Source organism: Anomaloglossus baeobatrachus, chromosome 7, assembly GCF_048569485.1.
Source record: "Anomaloglossus baeobatrachus isolate aAnoBae1 chromosome 7, aAnoBae1.hap1, whole genome shotgun sequence".
In the NCBI taxonomy this organism is placed as follows: Eukaryota; Metazoa; Chordata; class Amphibia; order Anura; family Aromobatidae; genus Anomaloglossus; species Anomaloglossus baeobatrachus.
Window position 1 is genome coordinate 212,009,946 of NC_134359.1, and position 18,163 is coordinate 212,028,108.

Genomic DNA, 18,163 nt, shown 5'->3' on the forward strand with positions numbered 1-18,163 from the left:
TTGGGACAGAGTCATGGTAACTGGGGATACCGAACATAAATGGGGTAAGTTTAAGGATATACTACTAGAGTCCTGTAAAAAACGTATACCCTCTGGTAATAAAATGTCCAGGAATAAAAAGAAACCACTATGGATAAATAAGACTGTACAAAGTATAATAAAACAAAAACAAAGGGCGTTTAAAATCTTAAAGGCTGAGAATACAGAAATAGCATTGCAGGAGTATAAAGATATCAATAGGCAATGCAAAAAAGAAATCAAACAAGCAAAACTAGCTACTGAAACAAAAATCGCCAATGACATTAAAATAAATCCCAAAATCTTTTATAAATACATTAATGCCAAAAGGAAAACAAAGGATAGTATCGGACCCTTAAAATATAATAACAAGTTAGTTATAGAGGACAAACAAAAGACTGAGATATTAAATAGGCATTCCTCATCTGTATTCACCAAGGAACTGACTGTACCAGGGATCATTCAACAAGTGAAAAATCAAAGTCCACCACCCGATATAATTAATTTAACACAAGATGAAGTACGCCTACGTCTGAGTAAATTAAACATTGACAAATCCCCAGGGCCAGATGGCATTCATCCACGAATATTGAGGGAATTGAGCTCCGTAATCGACAGACCGCTGTATCTCATCTTTTTAGACTCACTTGTAACAGGGTTGGTGCCTCAGGATTGGAGGATTGCTGATGGGGTACCGATATTTAAGAAAGGTAAGAGGGTAGATCCAGGCAACTACCGTCCAGTAAGCTTGACATCAGTAGTATGCAAAGTTTTTGAGGGCATTTTAAGGGATGACATGCAAAAATATATTGCAGAAAATAATATGATAACTGACAAACAGCATGAATTCATGAAAGATAAGTCGTGTCTAACCAACCTGTTGGGGTTCTATGAGGGGGTAAGTGCAAACCTGGATATTGGTAATGCAGCTGATGTGATTTATTTGGACTTTGCAAAGGCATTTGATACTGTACCACATAATAGCCTTATACTAAAGCTCCAGAAGCAAGGACTAGGGGACACAATATGCAACTGGGTAAGGAATTGGCTAAAAGATAGGAAACAAAGAGTAGTCATAAATGGTACATTCTCTAAATGGGCTATAGTCAGCAGTGGGGTGCCGCAGGGATCTGTGCTTGGACCGATTCTTTTTACTCTCTTTATTAATGACCTTGTGGATGGGATTGATAGTACAGTGTCAGTCTTTGCCGATGACACCAAACTATGTAGGATATTAAAAACTGACCTGGATAGTACAATATTACAAAAAGATCTGGATAAGATGTCAGAATGGGCAGATACTTGGCAAATGAGATTTAATGTTGATAAATGTAAAGTAATGCACCTAGGACGGAGTAATCCTATAGCTGCGTATACATTAAATGGAAGTAAACTCGGGACTACAGAACAGGAGAAGGACTTGGGTATTCTCATTACAAATAAGCTGAGCAGCAGCACTCAATGCCAAGCAGCAGCTGCAAAAGCAAACAAGATTCTAGGGTGTATAAAAAGAGAGATTAGATCCCGTGATCCCAACGTATTGTTACCCCTCTATAAATCACTTGTAAGGCCACATCTGGAATACGGGATCCAGTTTTGGGCTCCACATTTTAAAAAGGACATTCAGAAGTTAGAGTCAGTTCAAAGGCGGGCAACTAGACTATTACAAGGAATGGAAGGCCTCCCATATGATGACAGGTTGAAAAAGTTAGATATGTTTAGCTTAGAAAAAAGACGTCTCAGAGGAGATCTCATTTATATGTATAAATACATGTGTGGTCAATATAAAGGACTGGCACATGACTTATTTCTTCCGAAAACAATACTAAGGACCAGGGGGCACTCACTGCGAGTGGAAGAAAAGCGATTCCGACACCTAAATAGGAAAGGGTTCTTTACAGTTAGAGCGGTCAGACTGTGGAATGCCCTACCACAAGAGGTAGTAATGGCAGATACTATAACAGCTTTTAAAAAAGGGCTGGATGATTTCCTCAGTACACAAAACATTGTTGGTTATAAATGACTTAGTGACTAAATGTAGAACTGGTGGAGGAAGGTTGAACTAGATGGACCTAGGTCTTTTTTCAACCTAAGTAACTATGTAACTATGTAACTATGTAACTATGACAGTGGCGTAACGTCAATAGAGGCAGGCCACACAGCTGCTATGGGGTCCCCATGAGCTGGGGGGGCCCGCGGTGGCTGCTCACTTGCACTTTGATCTCAGGTTGAGTGTCAGACTCTCTCTCAGCGCCGGCCTGTACAGTTTGCTAGGAGGAGCTTTTCCTGCTCTGTTGCTTCACTCTCTGGCTGAATTTTCCTGCACACGACCCGCCCCTTGGCTGACGTAGCTTTCCAACCAGAGAGTGGAGCTTTGAACTCGGTGGCAGACAAGCGAGCAGCAGCCATTGGTGGTTGCTACTGCTCGTGGGTGGCTCTGAATAGTAGCAGGGAGTAAGGCAGGCACAGTCACAAAACTGGAGTACTGCCTCTGGAGACAGTGACCGGGGCCCAGCGGTGGTAATAATTTACTTACGGGAGGGTGGATGCTACAGTGTATGGGCTCCATCTAGGTATGGCTGGAGGGTATGGGCTCTGTCTAGATGTGGCTGGAGTGTATGGGCTTTATATTATAATGCATGGAGGACTTTGCGGGGTGCATTAAAATGCATGGGGGACTATGTGGGTGGCATTATGCGATACGGAGGTCTAGTGGGGAGAATTATACAATGTGGAGGTCATTATACTTTATGTAGGTACATTATACTGTATGTAGGGTTCTTTATACAGTGTGAAGAGGTGTGGGGTCACAGTTGGGGGATCATACTGTGTTGGAATAGTTGATGGGGGTACAGTAGGGTCATCATACTGTGCGTGTGGAAAGTACTGTGGAGGAATTCACTGTGGGACTATTGTGCAGTATTTATGAGACAGTTTTGTTAGCATCATACATTCTGGGTGCAATGAAAAGGAAATCTAGGGTCTCAATAGGAGGAAAATTAGTTTGTAAGGTCTTAAAGGTTGTGTGATATGCTCTCGATGACTATAGCTGAATATATATATATTTTTTTTTGCGGGGGGCAATTAGAAATTCTGCTATGGGGCCCCATGATTTCTATGTATGCCCCTGTGTGGGGGAAAATAGAATAGCACAGATTTAATTAAAATGGAGAGAAAAAGGACAGCAGATCAAGTCTGTGAGGAACTGCCCAGAGGGACACATAGCTGGCAGCAGCTGCTTACTTGATCACTGTGTTTATAGTGCTGTTATAGATAAATCACACACACAGTTTTTCAGAGCAATTGGAGGCTTTGGAATACATTCGATAGATTGGCAATGAATCAAAATTCCTGGGGAAATTTGTCAAAGCTAGTGAATAAAATTTCTACTGATTCACTCTTTTCTAGAGGTCACTCAGTGGTTGAGAAGAAAATTTCAGCCTGACAGGAATTATACTAGGATATCATGATGTTGTGTTGATTGGTTTAATATAGCAAATTAAAGAGCAGATAAGGGTGAACATAACAATGTCTATTTGTATCAATTTATGTTCTATCCTCAAATAGGCAACAGGTTTGAATTTAATTATTAAACTCACTTATATAGCACCAAAATATTCAGCAGCGCTTTACAAACATCATCACTGTACCCACTGGGGTTTACAATCTAAATTCCCTATCAGTTTGTATTTGGCGTGTGGGAGGAAACCAAAGAACTTGGAGGAAACCCATATGACCACAGGGAAAAAAACTCCTTACAAATGTCGTCTTTAGTGGTATTTGAACAAAGGAAAGAGCCCAGAGGGTTGATGATCTTGTTTGCTAAGTAAAATTATTATTATTATTATTATTTATTATTATAGCGCCATCAATTCCATGGCGCTTTATATGTGAAAGGGGTATACATAATAGGGACAAGTGCAATAATCATAAACAATACAAGGCACAGACTGGTACAGGAGGATAGAGGTCCCTGCCTTCGAGGGCTCACAGTCTACAAGGGATAGGGGAGGATACAGTAGGTTAGGGTAGAACTGGTTGTGTGGCGCTGTATCAGACTGAGGGTTACGACAGGTTGTAGGCTTGTCGGAAGAGGTGGGTCTTCAGGTTCCTTTTGAAGCTTGTCAAGGAAGGCGAGAGTCTGATGTGTTGTGGCAGAGCATTCCAGAGTATGGGGGAGGCACGGGAGAAATCTTGGATGCGATGGTGGGAAGAGGAGATGAGAGAGAAGTAAAGAAGGAGATCTTGTGAGGATCGAAGGTTATGGTAAATACCCTTATTAGCCATTCTGAGCTCAGTATACATCCCACAGATTCAATGTTGCTTCAAAACATTCAGACGTATTATTTATTAAAATTGGGAGACGCTCCATACCTCAAATGTCCTGCACACGGGAATGTAACTCAATGAGTAAAGGAGAACAAGCCAACTTCCAGTTCCTTGCTATTAAACATCTTGCGGCTGTCATCAAATGCAGATAAATCTGTTGGGTCCTACTTCCAATCCAAAATGGGGGGGGATATTAAGCAAGTAGAATTTAGGTTCTAATGGAATGTGGAGGCCTGCAACCTCAAAGATTAAATTTTTGACCTAGTGCCAAAACCTTACATTCCCAAAGAATTTGGGTTAAGTCTCTATCATTGGCCCCACACCTCCCACATTGGTTAGGTATATTAGGATTAGGTTTATGCAATAACGATGGAGTGTGACACCAGAACATAACTAATTTATATTAATTTTCCTTATAAGTAGAACAAGTGGAGGTCTTAGCTTCTCTTCTCCAGATCCCCTCCTCTCAGCCCCGGAGATATGGTATGATCAGACCATGTCTGTGTGCGATCAGAGATGGCTATTACACAGTACACAGCTGGGGCACGTATATAAGATTATCTCAGCACAGGAATATTTTTTTAGAACACATCCAATTGTGGAATTTATTATTATTCCGAGATCTGTTGATTAAAATGAATTTTGTTTGTGGGAAAACCACTTTACGTCCTCGGAGTCTAATGTGACTTCCATAGCTCTTGGGCTGGCATCATTCCAGCCCTTGTATATCAGTATTCTGTGTTCTAGGACAGAATGTAATGATCAATACTATAAATGTGAAAAGGCTGACGTGTTAAAGAGAATATAATACCACTGCTGCATGACATAGTGTCTTAGTGATATACTACTTATTCTATTGCCATCCCATCTGTATACGCCAGTGGCATGTATTAACATTTCCTACATTACTGAATGACACGGGATGTAATAAACTTGCACTTTTCCATATTCTGCTCCCTTATACAGAATGCTCTATTGCTCTTCATTGTTGACATTCTGTTTCATGTTATATCTCAACATCTAAATCCTGACAGAATTACTGTAAACCTTGCTCTTTGCTGAAAGGAATCTCGTAAAGCCTGGAAGGTAGTGTAGCCAGGTGATAATGGATGGGTTAGCATGATTTCAGTAATGCCTCTCTCAGGCATTACAAGCCAGGCTTTCTGCAGATCATAAAATGTTCTTTTTTGTTTTCTCATTTCCCTTACTTCAAAACCTGCTACTCTACTATCAAGAAATATTACAGACAGTGAAATACTTTTGCTTTTCTCTGCCTTTCTGGAAATATAGATGAGAATAAATAAATAATGCAAAATGAATATAGAACATCCTGAACACAGTCATTTATAAGCCGCAACAAAACTTTTTCTTTCCAATTTGCAAATAGTATATAGATTTCATTTTGGAAAGCTGCTGTGTCTTAAAAATCTTTTTTACGTCCTCCTTTGTTTCTGTCATAGTCAGTGCCGTGGTGCTTTTGATATTCTCCACTTTTATAGCAGATTCTTTGCAGTATAATCAAAAGCTTATGATTAGCAAAAGTAAACCTACAAGAATTGCATAAATAATAATCTTTCCCCAAATTGTATTATCAGCCTTTGTTACGTTCCTACATTAGAGAAGGAAATCTATGGAATTGACATTTTTTTAGGTTACCCTGTTAGCTGTAGTTTGCTGAGGAATTTGCAAAATATCAGAGTATGATTTTCTAACATTTTCACTCTGAATGGTATTCTGTAATCAGGTTTTTTGTTGTAATTTTAGAGAAGCATGATGTAGGGGCTGATGCCCTGATTCCAGAGACGTGTAACATGTTGGTCTGCTTGCTGTCATTTTGATATAATCACTATTTTATTTGATGCAGATCTACCAGTGATCAGAATGCCCACACCACACACGGGCAGCTCTCTGTGTACACTGTACATTAACAGAAAATGTCTAATCAGTGGTGTAGACAGAGGTAGCTCTCTGTGTACACTGTACATTGACAGAAAACTTGTAATCAGTGGTGCAGCCAGAGTTAACTGTGTACACTGTACATTGACAGAAAATGTCTAATCAGTGGTGCAGGCAGAGTTAGCTCTCAGTGTACACTGTACATTGACAGAAAACTTTTAAACAGTGGTGCAGGAAGTGTTAAGAGGGATTTACACGCAACGACATCGCTAACGAGATGTCGTTGGGGTCACGGAATTCGTGACGCACATCCGGCATTGTTAGCGACGTCGTTGCATGTGAAACGCATGAACGACCGCTAACGATCAAAAGTACACACCTAATTGTTGATCGTTGACACGTCATTCTAATCCCAAATATCATTGCTGTAGCAGGACACAGGTAGTTCGTCGTTCCTGCGGCAGCACACATCGCTATGTGTGACACCGAAGGAACGAGGAACGACATCCTACCTGCAGCCGGCAATAGGAAAGGAAGGAGGTGGGCGGGATGTTCCGGCTCCTCATCTCCGCCCCTCCGCTTCTATTGGGCGGCCGCTTAGTGACTCCGCTGTGACGCTGAATGAACCTCCCCCTTAAATGAAAGATTGTTCGGTGGCCACAGCGACGTCGGTGAAGAGGTAACTGCGTGTGACGCTGCCGGAGCGAGATTGTTCGCTATGGCAGCGATCACCCCGTGACATGCCACGTGGGCGGGTGCTATCACTCGCGACATCGCTAGCGATGTTGCAGCGTGTAAAGCCCGCTTTAGCTCTCTGTGTACACTGTACATTGACAAAAAATGTACAATGTGTGTAATGTGTGTTTTATTTATAAAAACCTTTTTAGCATTTTTTTCACTCTTTTTGCCATTGGTCTATTTTCAATGGATTGTGGTTTGAGTTAGCTCTCTGTGTACAATGTACATTGACAGAAAACCTCTAAATAGTGGTGGAGTTAGATAGAGTAGTTGACTAGAAGGCACATGACACCTAGTCCTGTCATGATAGTTTCCTTCTGATTTTTACACATTTAAAAAGAGTTTACAATACTGAAACTATATTGAGAAATTAGTGCATTTAATTTAATTGAACGTTCTAAAAACTGATGCTAAAAGTGATATAAAAAACCTAACATCTCAGCTCGTTTTAGTATTTACTGCAAGCCTACTGAAGACTTTTAGATACAAACCTATCAATATTGCTCTGTCATTTTTTGGGGGGGTTTTAAAGGAGGTTTCTCAAAAATATCTTTTATTTCCCCAACAGCTTCCACTAAGCTAAAATAATAAACTCAGGTGTTACCCACCTAGGTTTCACATTGCTTCTTTGTTACTACCGAAGACTTTCTTGTAAAGATGCAGTAGTCGCTTCACAACAACAGTGCATGTGATTGCTGCAGCCAATCGCTGTGCTTAGCAGCTTGTACCATCTACATCTGCAGAGCCATTTTGAGCCCAGTGATGAGCTGCAAAGGTCCTATTTGCTGTAGTCATAGTGTTACCACTGCATCTTGTCATCAAGGACCCAGGGCAACTGCAGAGACTTGGGTTTGGTAACTAAACTTCTGTTTGTTATTTTTAACGTATGAGGCTTCTTCAAACGCCTTTAATTTATAATGTCTATTTCGTTTGCCCTGAAATCTACGCTTTCATTTTATATTAGAGTAGATGTAGTACCCGTCATTGCCTGAGATAGTAACTAAGTGTCTCTCTCCCTCTCTCTCTCTATCTGCCCCTCTATATACTCCCCTCTCAATCTGTCTCTCTCTATTCATCCTTCTGTATCCGTCCCTCTGTATCCGTCCCTCTCTCTTTCTATCCGTCACTCTCTCTATCCATCTCTCTCTATCCATCTCTCTATCTGTCTCTCTCTCTGCATCTCTCTCTCTGTCCTTCTCTGTCCCTTTCCTTCTCTCTCCCTATCTGTCTCTCTATCTCTCTATTTCTCTTTTCTGTGTGTCTGTCTGTCTGTAGTCCCTGTCTGTCTTTCTCTGTCTGTCTGTCTCTCTGCCGAAATCATATTAACTAATACATAAGCTGTCTTATACTGAGACTGTCCTTCGTTGCCTTTAGCAGCCAATCACGCTTCTATTAATGACCTGTAGCTCCCAGCTCCATTAACTTTAATGTAAGCAGGTTTTTTGGCAAATAACTATAAACTGCGGGGTTAACTATTCCCCTCAAAATATAGTCTATGATGTTCCCTGAGTCGAATGAGGCATATGTGCAAAATTTTGTGATTGCATATGCGACGGTGCGAATTGCTTTTGAGGACATACACACACGCATGCATACACACGCAAACACACGCACGCATGCACGCATGCACGCACGCACGCACGCACGTGTGCGCGCCCACACACACACATGTATTCAGCTTTATATATTAGATGGAATCACTGTGCCAGAAGATAGAGAGAAATCTGTCTGATCTGCTATGTTGGTCTGCAGATTAATGTTGCAGCTAGCCTTCTTATTATATAATGCAATGGCTAAATTTGCTGCCTCTAGCCCTTTATTTAAATGCCTTGGCCAAGGAAAAGTGGCTTGTTTGCTTCCCTCAGCATTCTGGACCTAAAGCTTTCATATACATTAGACTAATGTTGATATTGATGAGTTTCTACAACAGTGTAATGTGTATGATGGCTCAGGGAAGATGTGGATCCGAAATGTCTGATTTCAGATGGACTAACATTTTGTTCTGCTGGAAAAAAGCAACCAGCAAAGATGTTTGTCGACGGCCTTCTCATAGAGAACACAGAAGCACTTGGCTGAATAAGCACTCTAGTGTATGAGAGAGCCAGCCAAGATGGCTGTCGGCCTATTCATCGGCTGAAGCATCTTTATGCTGCCAGAAATCTAATGTCATTTAGAGAAGAAAAGGAAAAAACACAGGGTGCACTATAGTGCAGAATCTCGAAGCTAATTGGTGATTTGCCTGAGGAAAGCATCAGTAAAATGTTGAAACACAAAGCTTTGTAACCTTGTGTTGATCCAATAAAAGTGGTGAAAGTGGTGAACTATACCCTGGACTGATTCCCTACTCCCGTAGTGCATTTCTTCTCATTTTGTATTTTTTACTTATTTTTTAGCTACAACCATTTAATATGTATGCGGGCTTAAAGCACCACTCCAGCGTTTTGTTTTTCAGCCACAGAGTGGTTATTTTATTCTAAGGTGCCTGTACCTATTGTTATGCTTAATTTACGGTGTCTTCACCTATTACCGACACCACTGATTCCTTGGTGCCATATCATGTGATGGCAACTTCTGACTCGCAAGAACTAAGAAGTTACGCCACTAGCGCTCAGTGCAAGTCTAAGAGAGCCAAAATGAAGCCAGAAGGAGGCTCTCATAAACTTGTATTGAGTTGTAACCTCCATCTCACTCCATGAAACACTGGAGGAGAAGTTGACAGGTCACAAACTGCTGGAGACAGAAAGAAGCAGCAGAGGTGAAAACAGATATATACACTGAAGAGTGAGTGTAACAGAGGAGCAGGGACCTTAGATTAGCGATGAAATAAAGTCATCACTGGAGTGGTGCTTTAAAGGGAACCCTTCACCAGATCTATCCCTTATGTGCTACAACCACCACCAGTGAGCCATTGTATACAGTATTCCAGAATACTGTATATGAGCGCCCAGGCCGCTCTGTAGAATGTAAAAAACACCTTTTTAACTCACCCAGGGGCCGGTCCAGTCCAATGGGTGTCGCTGCACTTGGCCCAGCGCCTCTTCCATCTTGTGTCATCACCATCTTCCTTCCAAGCCCCATGTGCATGATGCGTTCTATGTCAGCCACACAGAGGCCACCATTGTGCCCCTGCAGATGGCAGACCAAAGTATTTTAATGCGCAGGTTCAAGAAAATGTCAAAGGTGGCCCCCGCATGCGCACTACAATACTTTGATCTGCCCTCAACAGGGCAGGTCGAAGTGCGCATGCGCAGAAGCACAATGGAGGCCTCTGTGTGGATAAGGTAGGACGCGTCATGCATATGGGACTGGGAAGGAGGATGGTGATTGTACGAGATGGACCGAGAGCAGCAACACCCATCAGACCCGACCGACTCATAGGTGAGTATAATAAAGGCATTTTTTAAGTTCTATAGAGCAGCCTGAGTTCTTATATACAAGATTCTAAAATGCGGTATATAAGGGGTAACTGGTGGTGGCCGCAGCTTATAGAGAAAAACCTGGGTATACATGGCAGGAGTTTGCTTGATAGGTGATAAACAGGGTATGCGTTACAGTATGTTATAGAAAAATATTTGTTTATTGTGTACTATGAATAGGTTGTTATAACTTACTAACCTTTTTCCTGCTGTGTTCTATTATAGTACCTGGCTTCCCTTATCCTGCTGCTACAGCTGCTGCTGCGTACAGAGGAGCACACCTCAGAGGCAGAGGACGCACGGTCTACAACACATTTCGTGCTGCAGCACCTCCTCCTCCAATCCCTGCTTATGGCGGGTAAGCATTACATTCTCATATACCATTAGAACATTTTCCCACTAGCAAAAATAAACTATGATAGAAAAAAAAACATGCTGTTCTTGTCTTCCTCCAGAAACTAACACAGCATGGTGCTAGGCCAAGTGCCTGAAGTTGTGCACCTTGCGCAGCACAGGCTATTGAAAAATGACTGTAATTTGTACTGTCATGGTTGGTGGCTTTAAGCATTTGATATGTCACATGTTGTTATGTAAATTCTACTAGAGCCTAAATGCTGCAGAAACAAAAAAAATGTTACAATTGAAAATGTGTCTTTGATGATTGCAAACATCTGGTCATTAAGGAGGTTGGATGAAGCTGAGACTGTGCAACTCCCCTTAGATTCTGATTAATAGGGTTTCAATGCACCGATAAAATCCATTTTTTTGTCAGAGACCAGGATGCAGGTGCCATAGGGAGAAATTATGAGATCTCCCATAGCCTACAATACATTAAATGTACAAAACGCATTAAAACAAAATATTAGTATCAGATTGTCCTGGTTTATTTAACCTATGGAGTTAAAACATCTATTTTTAACACATTCGAATTTTGGACATTTACCAGAACAGCTTACTATCTGACATAACTTGAGCATTGCAGAAGAATTCGGGGATATTAAGTTTATCGTCCTAAGTGAATAAACATCACATAAAAATAAAGCTATGTAGTAGTAAATGTGCAGTAAAAGGATCATTTATTAATATGGGAGTTTAGAACACTTGGTATTGTACCATCATTGCCAGTGCAAGTACCCTTCCTCCCAGGTTTTAGTTATTGCATCATCTGGAAGAAAGTATTCGCTACTAAAGCCTATACTTGCATTGGGTGCACACAAAAAAAAATAACAAAACTGAATTTATATTTATTTATTTATTTATTTATTTGATAAAGTGAGCTAGTTATTTAGAAAACTTGTAAACTCACATTTCTTTTTGATTTTTGTTTTTTTTTAACTCACTTTACTTTTTTATCTCATGATATGATTTGCTGTTTTTTGTGCCAAATTTAAAAGGATGCACCTTAGGGTACGGTTGTGTTTTGCACGGACGAGTCCAATCCGATAAAACATCGGATTGCACTCGCATCAATGCAAAACTAAGGGGCAGTGCCCATCTGAGATTGATTTCTCATGCCATAGCAGCATGCAGAATGAATCGCAGCATGCTGTGTTTGGCAGTGATTCTCATCTCTCGCACCCCCATACAAGTCTATGGGAGCATATGAAACATAGCACTGCACTCGCATGACATCTGACTGTAGTGCGGTGTACACAGACACAGGCAGCGGAGGAGAAGGAGAAAGTGCCCCTTCCCTCTTCTCCCCAGCTGTGATATGATCGCAAGATCTCATCGCAGTCGCATGACCCTTGGCTCGCACTCGCAGCAGAGGGTTATTAGCATGTCACTTCCGATGCTTTCTCTATGCTATTCGCAAGTGGAACCGTACCCTTATTCATTCATTTTTCACTAAATCAAATATGGTCTATTTGTTTCTTTGAACTACATTGGCACCTATATAGCACCAAAAGTCTCACATTTTGCAAAATAGTGCAAACACTTGAGCCAAAATACTGGCATACTCCAAATTCATCAGCAGTGAATGGAGTAGAGTTGCACCAAATTTTGTGACTTTTCAGAAAGTTGTAATTGATAAATCCGACGGAAACATCTGGAATTGCTAAGCTTTGCCCACAAAGAAGAAAACCCCCAAAAAACAGGGGAACACATATAAAGTAAAGTTAAAAAAAAAAACACAAGTAAAGTAATTAATTGGATGCAAACAAACAAAGGCACAAAACTAGACAAAAAACAGGCACAAAGGCAATGATGAATCAGGGCCATAGAGTATACAAAACAAATACAGTTATAGTATAATTTAGCACTTCAAAAATGTTTTTTTAGAAATAAGTGGAATTATTGGTACTCATATTATTACATATATACAGTAGTTTTCAAAAGGCTTGAGACTCCTTTTCAGAAAATAGTTTTCTCTGTTCTTATCGGAATGTGAACAATGTAGTTTCAGACTGAAGGCACAAAAATTATGAAGGAACACATATGAAAACAAGGAGTAAAAGAAAATGAGTGAAGCAAACAAGAAATAAAACCTTAGATTCCTTAATGTACCCCATTTTTACAGCTTTACACACCATTGACAGCTTCATTAGGTAGCCATCTGGAATAGCTTGCCAACAGTCTTAATGAGTTTCCACAGGTCATGAACACTTATGGGTGGTGGTGTTTCATAGAAAACATATTTTGAAAAGTAGGCTGGGACTTTCCGTCTCCACTGACTAGTCCAAGGCCTGCCCATGAAACTTTTACTCCCTTTCTCCACTAGACTGACAAGTTTTTCTAAAATATGTTTTCTCTGAAATGCCACAGTATTTCTTACTTAAATATGCACAGCTGCAATAATGCAGACAGATATGCCTGAACCTCAGGCAGCATGCATGAGAACCAGTTCACTTTAAACAATATCCTAAATGAGTTGTTGCATCTTCTTCTATAGGAACACACACCTCTCCTTCCTCACCTCTTCTTCCTCCTGATTTACCTGCTTGTTAGGAGGCAGTGTGCTCCTGTCTGATTGACAGTGTGAACTAGTGGCATCTTTAGAGAATCATAGAATGGTAGAGTTGGAATAAACCTCCTTGGTCATCAGGTCAAACCCTCTTCTCAAAGCAGGATTCACTAAGCCATATCACACAGATGTCCATGGAATCATAGAATGGTAGAGTTCTAAGGGGCCTCCTGGCTCATCTGGTCCAACCCCCTGCTAAATACAGATTTTACTAAGTCATCTCACACAGATGTCTAAAGAATTATAGAATTGAAGAGTTGGAAGGGACCTCCTGGGTCATCTGGTCCAACCCCGAAGATGTCTATAGAATCATAGAATCATAGAATGGTAGAGTCGGAAAGGACCTCCTGGGTCATCTGGTCCAACCTCGTTCTCAATGCAGGACTCACTAAATCAGCCCACACAGAGGTCTATACAATCATAAAATGGTAGAGTTGGAAGGGACCATCTGGGTCATCTGGTCCAAGCCCCTTCTCAATTCAGGATTCTCTAAGTTATTCTACACAGATGTCTTTAGAATCATAGAACATAGAATTGTACAGTTGGAAGTGACCTCCTTGATCATCTGGTCCAACCCCAGAGATATAGAATCCTAGAATTATAGATTTGGAAGTGAACACCTGGGTCATCTGGTCCAACCCCCTGCTCATGCAGGATTTGTGAAATCAACCCACACAGATGTCTATAGAATCATAGAATGGTAGAGTTGGAGGGGACCTCCTGGGTCATCTGGTCCAACCCCAAAGATGTCTATAGAATCATAGAATCATTGAATGGTAGAGTTGGAAAGGACCTCCCTGGGTCATCTGGTTCAACCTTGTTCTCAATGCAGGACTCACTAAGTCAGCCCACACAGATGTCTATACAGTCATAAAATGGTAGAGTTGGAGGGGACCTCTTGGGTTATCTGGTCCAACCCCCTGCTAAAGTCAGGATTCTCTAAGTCATTCCACACAGATGTCTATGGAATCATAGAACATAGAAATGTACAGTTCGAAATGACCTCCTGAATCATCTGGTCCAACACCAGAGATATAGAATCCTAGAATTATAGAGTTGGAAGTGAACTCCTGGATCATCTGGTGCAACCCCCTGCTCAATGCAGGATTTCTGAAATCAATCCACACAGATGTCTATAGAATCATAGAATGGTAGAGTTGGAAGGGGCCTCCTGGATCATCTGGTCCATCTCCAAACATTTTAGCAGGGGCAAGAGCCGCTGACTTGAACAGTGTCCTCTGTGCATCATCGAAGCAGCAAAGTTGCATTGAAATTGAAGCTGGTCAGATTGGGAATTGGGAGATAAAAGTCCCTTAAAGCAATCTGCCCATCTTTAGAGAAATGCTTACATGTTCTATTGCAAAGAAGTCGAAAGTGCTGCACATGTTCAACCATCTCAGCTAGACTGTAGTGGTGACTGGTATCCTAGGCATCGAGCACTGAATATTATGAGAGGATTTTTAATAACAAATAAATTTCAACCTCAGATATTTTTACAAGAAATGTGAAGTTTTACCCAATAAAGACCATGAAACTCCCTCTATCATTTATTTTTGAATTTTCTGCTTTCATTTATTTTTCTGATCTGATATATCTAAATAAGAGCTATGAATGGTTGTGTAAAAATAAATTACTCATATTCAGAAATTTCCCATAATTTCATAAAGTTAATTGTGCAGTGTGCTGTTTTACTGGTATTTCTTCAATACAATGGTAGAACATATTCTGTATCGTTGGACTCCGGTAACTGGAGCCAATGTGATTTACATAAAGATATAGCTTTGAAATTAGACTGTAAAGTCTGATCGGATGTTGCACGTCATTAAGCCCTGAAAAATTCTATATAGCACACATGGCTATTCTGCAGTCTGCTCAGAATCTGCCCTCAACATGATCGGAATTATTTAGGCCAAATTCAACATTAACTAGAGCATGCAATGCTGGAATGAACATGTGAATATGCACACTGCTTTATCATGTGTAAACACACAAAGACGGAAGAGGAATTACAGCAAAATCTCATTTTCAGGCTTAGTTGACTGTGTGTTGTCCTGCATTGATTTCTGCATTTTTTCTGTGCTTTATTTGCAGTGTTGTTTACCAGGATGGATTTTATGGTGCAGATATTTATGTAAGTATCTTTATGCATAATATTTTCTTGGCATGCTTATTGCTCTCAGTCAAGATGGTGTTCAGTAAAATTAGTTTTCAGAAATGTATTTTATTTTTCATATAACTATACATATATAAATTCCTTAATTAAGCAGTTAGTGCATTTTAATTACATAGATAACAAGATCAACATTTGCTTGTAGACTCAAGCACACAACCCACTGTGATGAAGAAAGAGTGTTATCAGAAATAAAATATATTAGAGATTTTGTGATTGTTTGTAATACCGTCAATTTCAAATTTTGAGGTTTTAATTAATGTGTTAATTTTTACGGAATTAAAATATTAATTAAAAGGTGCATGGGAGAGGTGACATCACGTCTACATCTATTCAGTTTGCACCTGTTCACATTAGAAAGATAGGATGTGCCATCAGTCTTTTTCTCAGGTCAGGTCTCCTGACACCTAGAGAGATAAAATTGACTTCTGTCCCATTCATTAGGGAGGGACACATGCACTATACCTTCCGATTGTGCATAGTAGATAATCCTCAACACTTTGGTGCAATTTTTTTATTTTAATTATATTCCACAAGGAGCCATTATGTGGCATTTTTGGTAAAACTACATATTTTATTATATGTGGTCTAGCTCATTTTTTGCTGCGGTCAATTCTTAGATGAAAGTTACAAGGAAAAGAATTTACACACAACACACAATTCATTTTTTACTGTGCCATTTTCTTTACATGGCCAGTTTTTTGGAGGGTCTGTGCCTTCCCTTTTAATACAGATTTTTTTTTAGCAAGTTTGTGGCATTTTTGTGTGATGCATGACATTATACAAGTTTTTTAGCAAAACATATGCAGCAAAAAAAGCTTATATAAATATGAAATAGCCATCAAGGGAGTGGTGGGTTTGCACAAATACTCAGCAGACAGATGTTGGAAAATATAAATTGTAAAACAAACTGTGTTTATAGTTCCATTTTCACACTTTGGCCGGAAACACACTTGTGAGGACTCATGCGAGTCACGCATCGCATCACCCGGCATGGCCATATAGTCTCCGAACATGAGCGTCTCAGCTGCATAGAAATACATACAGAAATACACTCGCTCCTGTGTGGCCGTGCCGGGTGATGCGATGCTAGACTTGCACGAGTCACTCGCAAGTGTTACTCCAGCTTTTTGGTGCCTTTTTCATCTTTTGTTTTTTTTTTTCAAATGAAGCATGCTCTTTGTGAGCTATATACATTTCTGTAGGAAAAGAAGCCATAAATAAAAAGATGCTTGAAAAATGTTATTTTATAGACCTTTGTTAAAATGTTAAAAATCTAAAAATGTGTTTAAAGAAAAATACTTTTCATGCTGGTGACTCACTGAGCCGCCAATGCAGCCAGTGATTGGCCACCATGTTCACATATTGTGATGTTAATTAATTAATGTAAAGTTGGAAAAAAAAACTTATGGGCAAATATTGATATTGAAGGGACAGGTGAGTACATCCTTGAGTTTATTTATTTATTTTTTTTTAAGGCTGAAAATGTATTTAAATTTGTAACTAATTTAATTTTTTGCATATTTTATTATAAATATGCGCAACATTAAATTGAATGCTATATTTTCCATTTGTATACTTGAGCATTGATATATAAAGGGAATCTGTCACAAAGTTTTCTCTATGTAATCTGAGAGCAGCATAAAGTAAAGGCAAAGACCCTATTTCAGTGATGTGTCACTTACTAGTTTGTTTGCCGTTGCTTTGATAAAATCCCCTTTGCTGCTGCAGATCTAGAATTTCTCTAAATATTGGCCTCTGTATAAGGCTGGACTAAATGTTGGCCTCTGTATAAGGCTGGAATCACACTTGCGAGTGACTTGCGTGAGTCTCACATCAGCATCACCTGGCACAGCCGCACACTCTCCTGATAGGAACGGGTAGGCTGTATAGAAATACATGCAGCCAACTTGCTCTTGTCAGGAGAGTGTGTAGCCGTGCCGGGTGATGCCAATGCGAGACCCGCAAGTGTGACTCCGGCCTAACCCTGCACACACCACTAATTGGATGATTTGGATGTACACTTTACATTGGCAGAAAGATGCTAATCAGTGGTGTGGATGGAGTTACAAAGAGCACGAGGACTACATAGCATGGGAGAACAAGTCTTAGGGCTTGCCCATACAAGCGTATAACACGGGCAAGTGCAATCCTTTTTTATATGGGAGAGTACTCGTCCCAATGTTATACTATAGGGCAGTGCATTTTGGTGTGGGAGAAAAATCTCTGAATTCTACAATTAGCGGGGTATATTGGATGGCGCGCATGTATTCAAGTCTATGATGGCTTTCAAAACATTGGGCTGCACTTGGATGTCTTCTCATGACAATGGAGAAGGTGAAGAAATTAAGTTCTCCATCTTCTCCTCTCCTTTGCGCTTATTCTTGCAAGAGAATCGGATCTCAGTAAACTGACACTCAGTTCAGTCTTGAGTCAACTGTCATTTGCATAATTCATCCGATTCTCTTGTATGAGAGGATTTACACTAGAATTTACACAGGATTAGGCCTTGCTCACACGATCGTATAAATCAGACTAGTGCAATGTGAGATAATCTCTTATCACACTTGGGCCAACATTATTCAATCAGGCAGAGCAGAGGGTTTTTTTTTATGCCGCTTCTGCATGAGA

At 40.3% G+C, this 18,163-nt stretch overlaps 1 protein-coding gene across 11 annotated transcripts in view; it reads left to right on the plus strand.

The window, feature by feature from the left end:
* Nucleotides 1–18,163, plus strand: part of RBFOX1 (RNA binding fox-1 homolog 1) — a 974,619-nt gene that overhangs the window by 825,131 nt on the left and 131,325 nt on the right. For all 11 annotated transcript variants that reach the window (XM_075317889.1, XM_075317888.1, XM_075317885.1 and 8 more), the window contains exons 8-9: nucleotides 10,623–10,755; nucleotides 15,454–15,493. In XM_075317889.1, coding sequence (XP_075174004.1) covers nucleotides 10,623–10,755; nucleotides 15,454–15,493 — 173 coding nt within the window. The remainder of the gene's footprint in view (nucleotides 1–10,622; nucleotides 10,756–15,453; nucleotides 15,494–18,163) is intronic.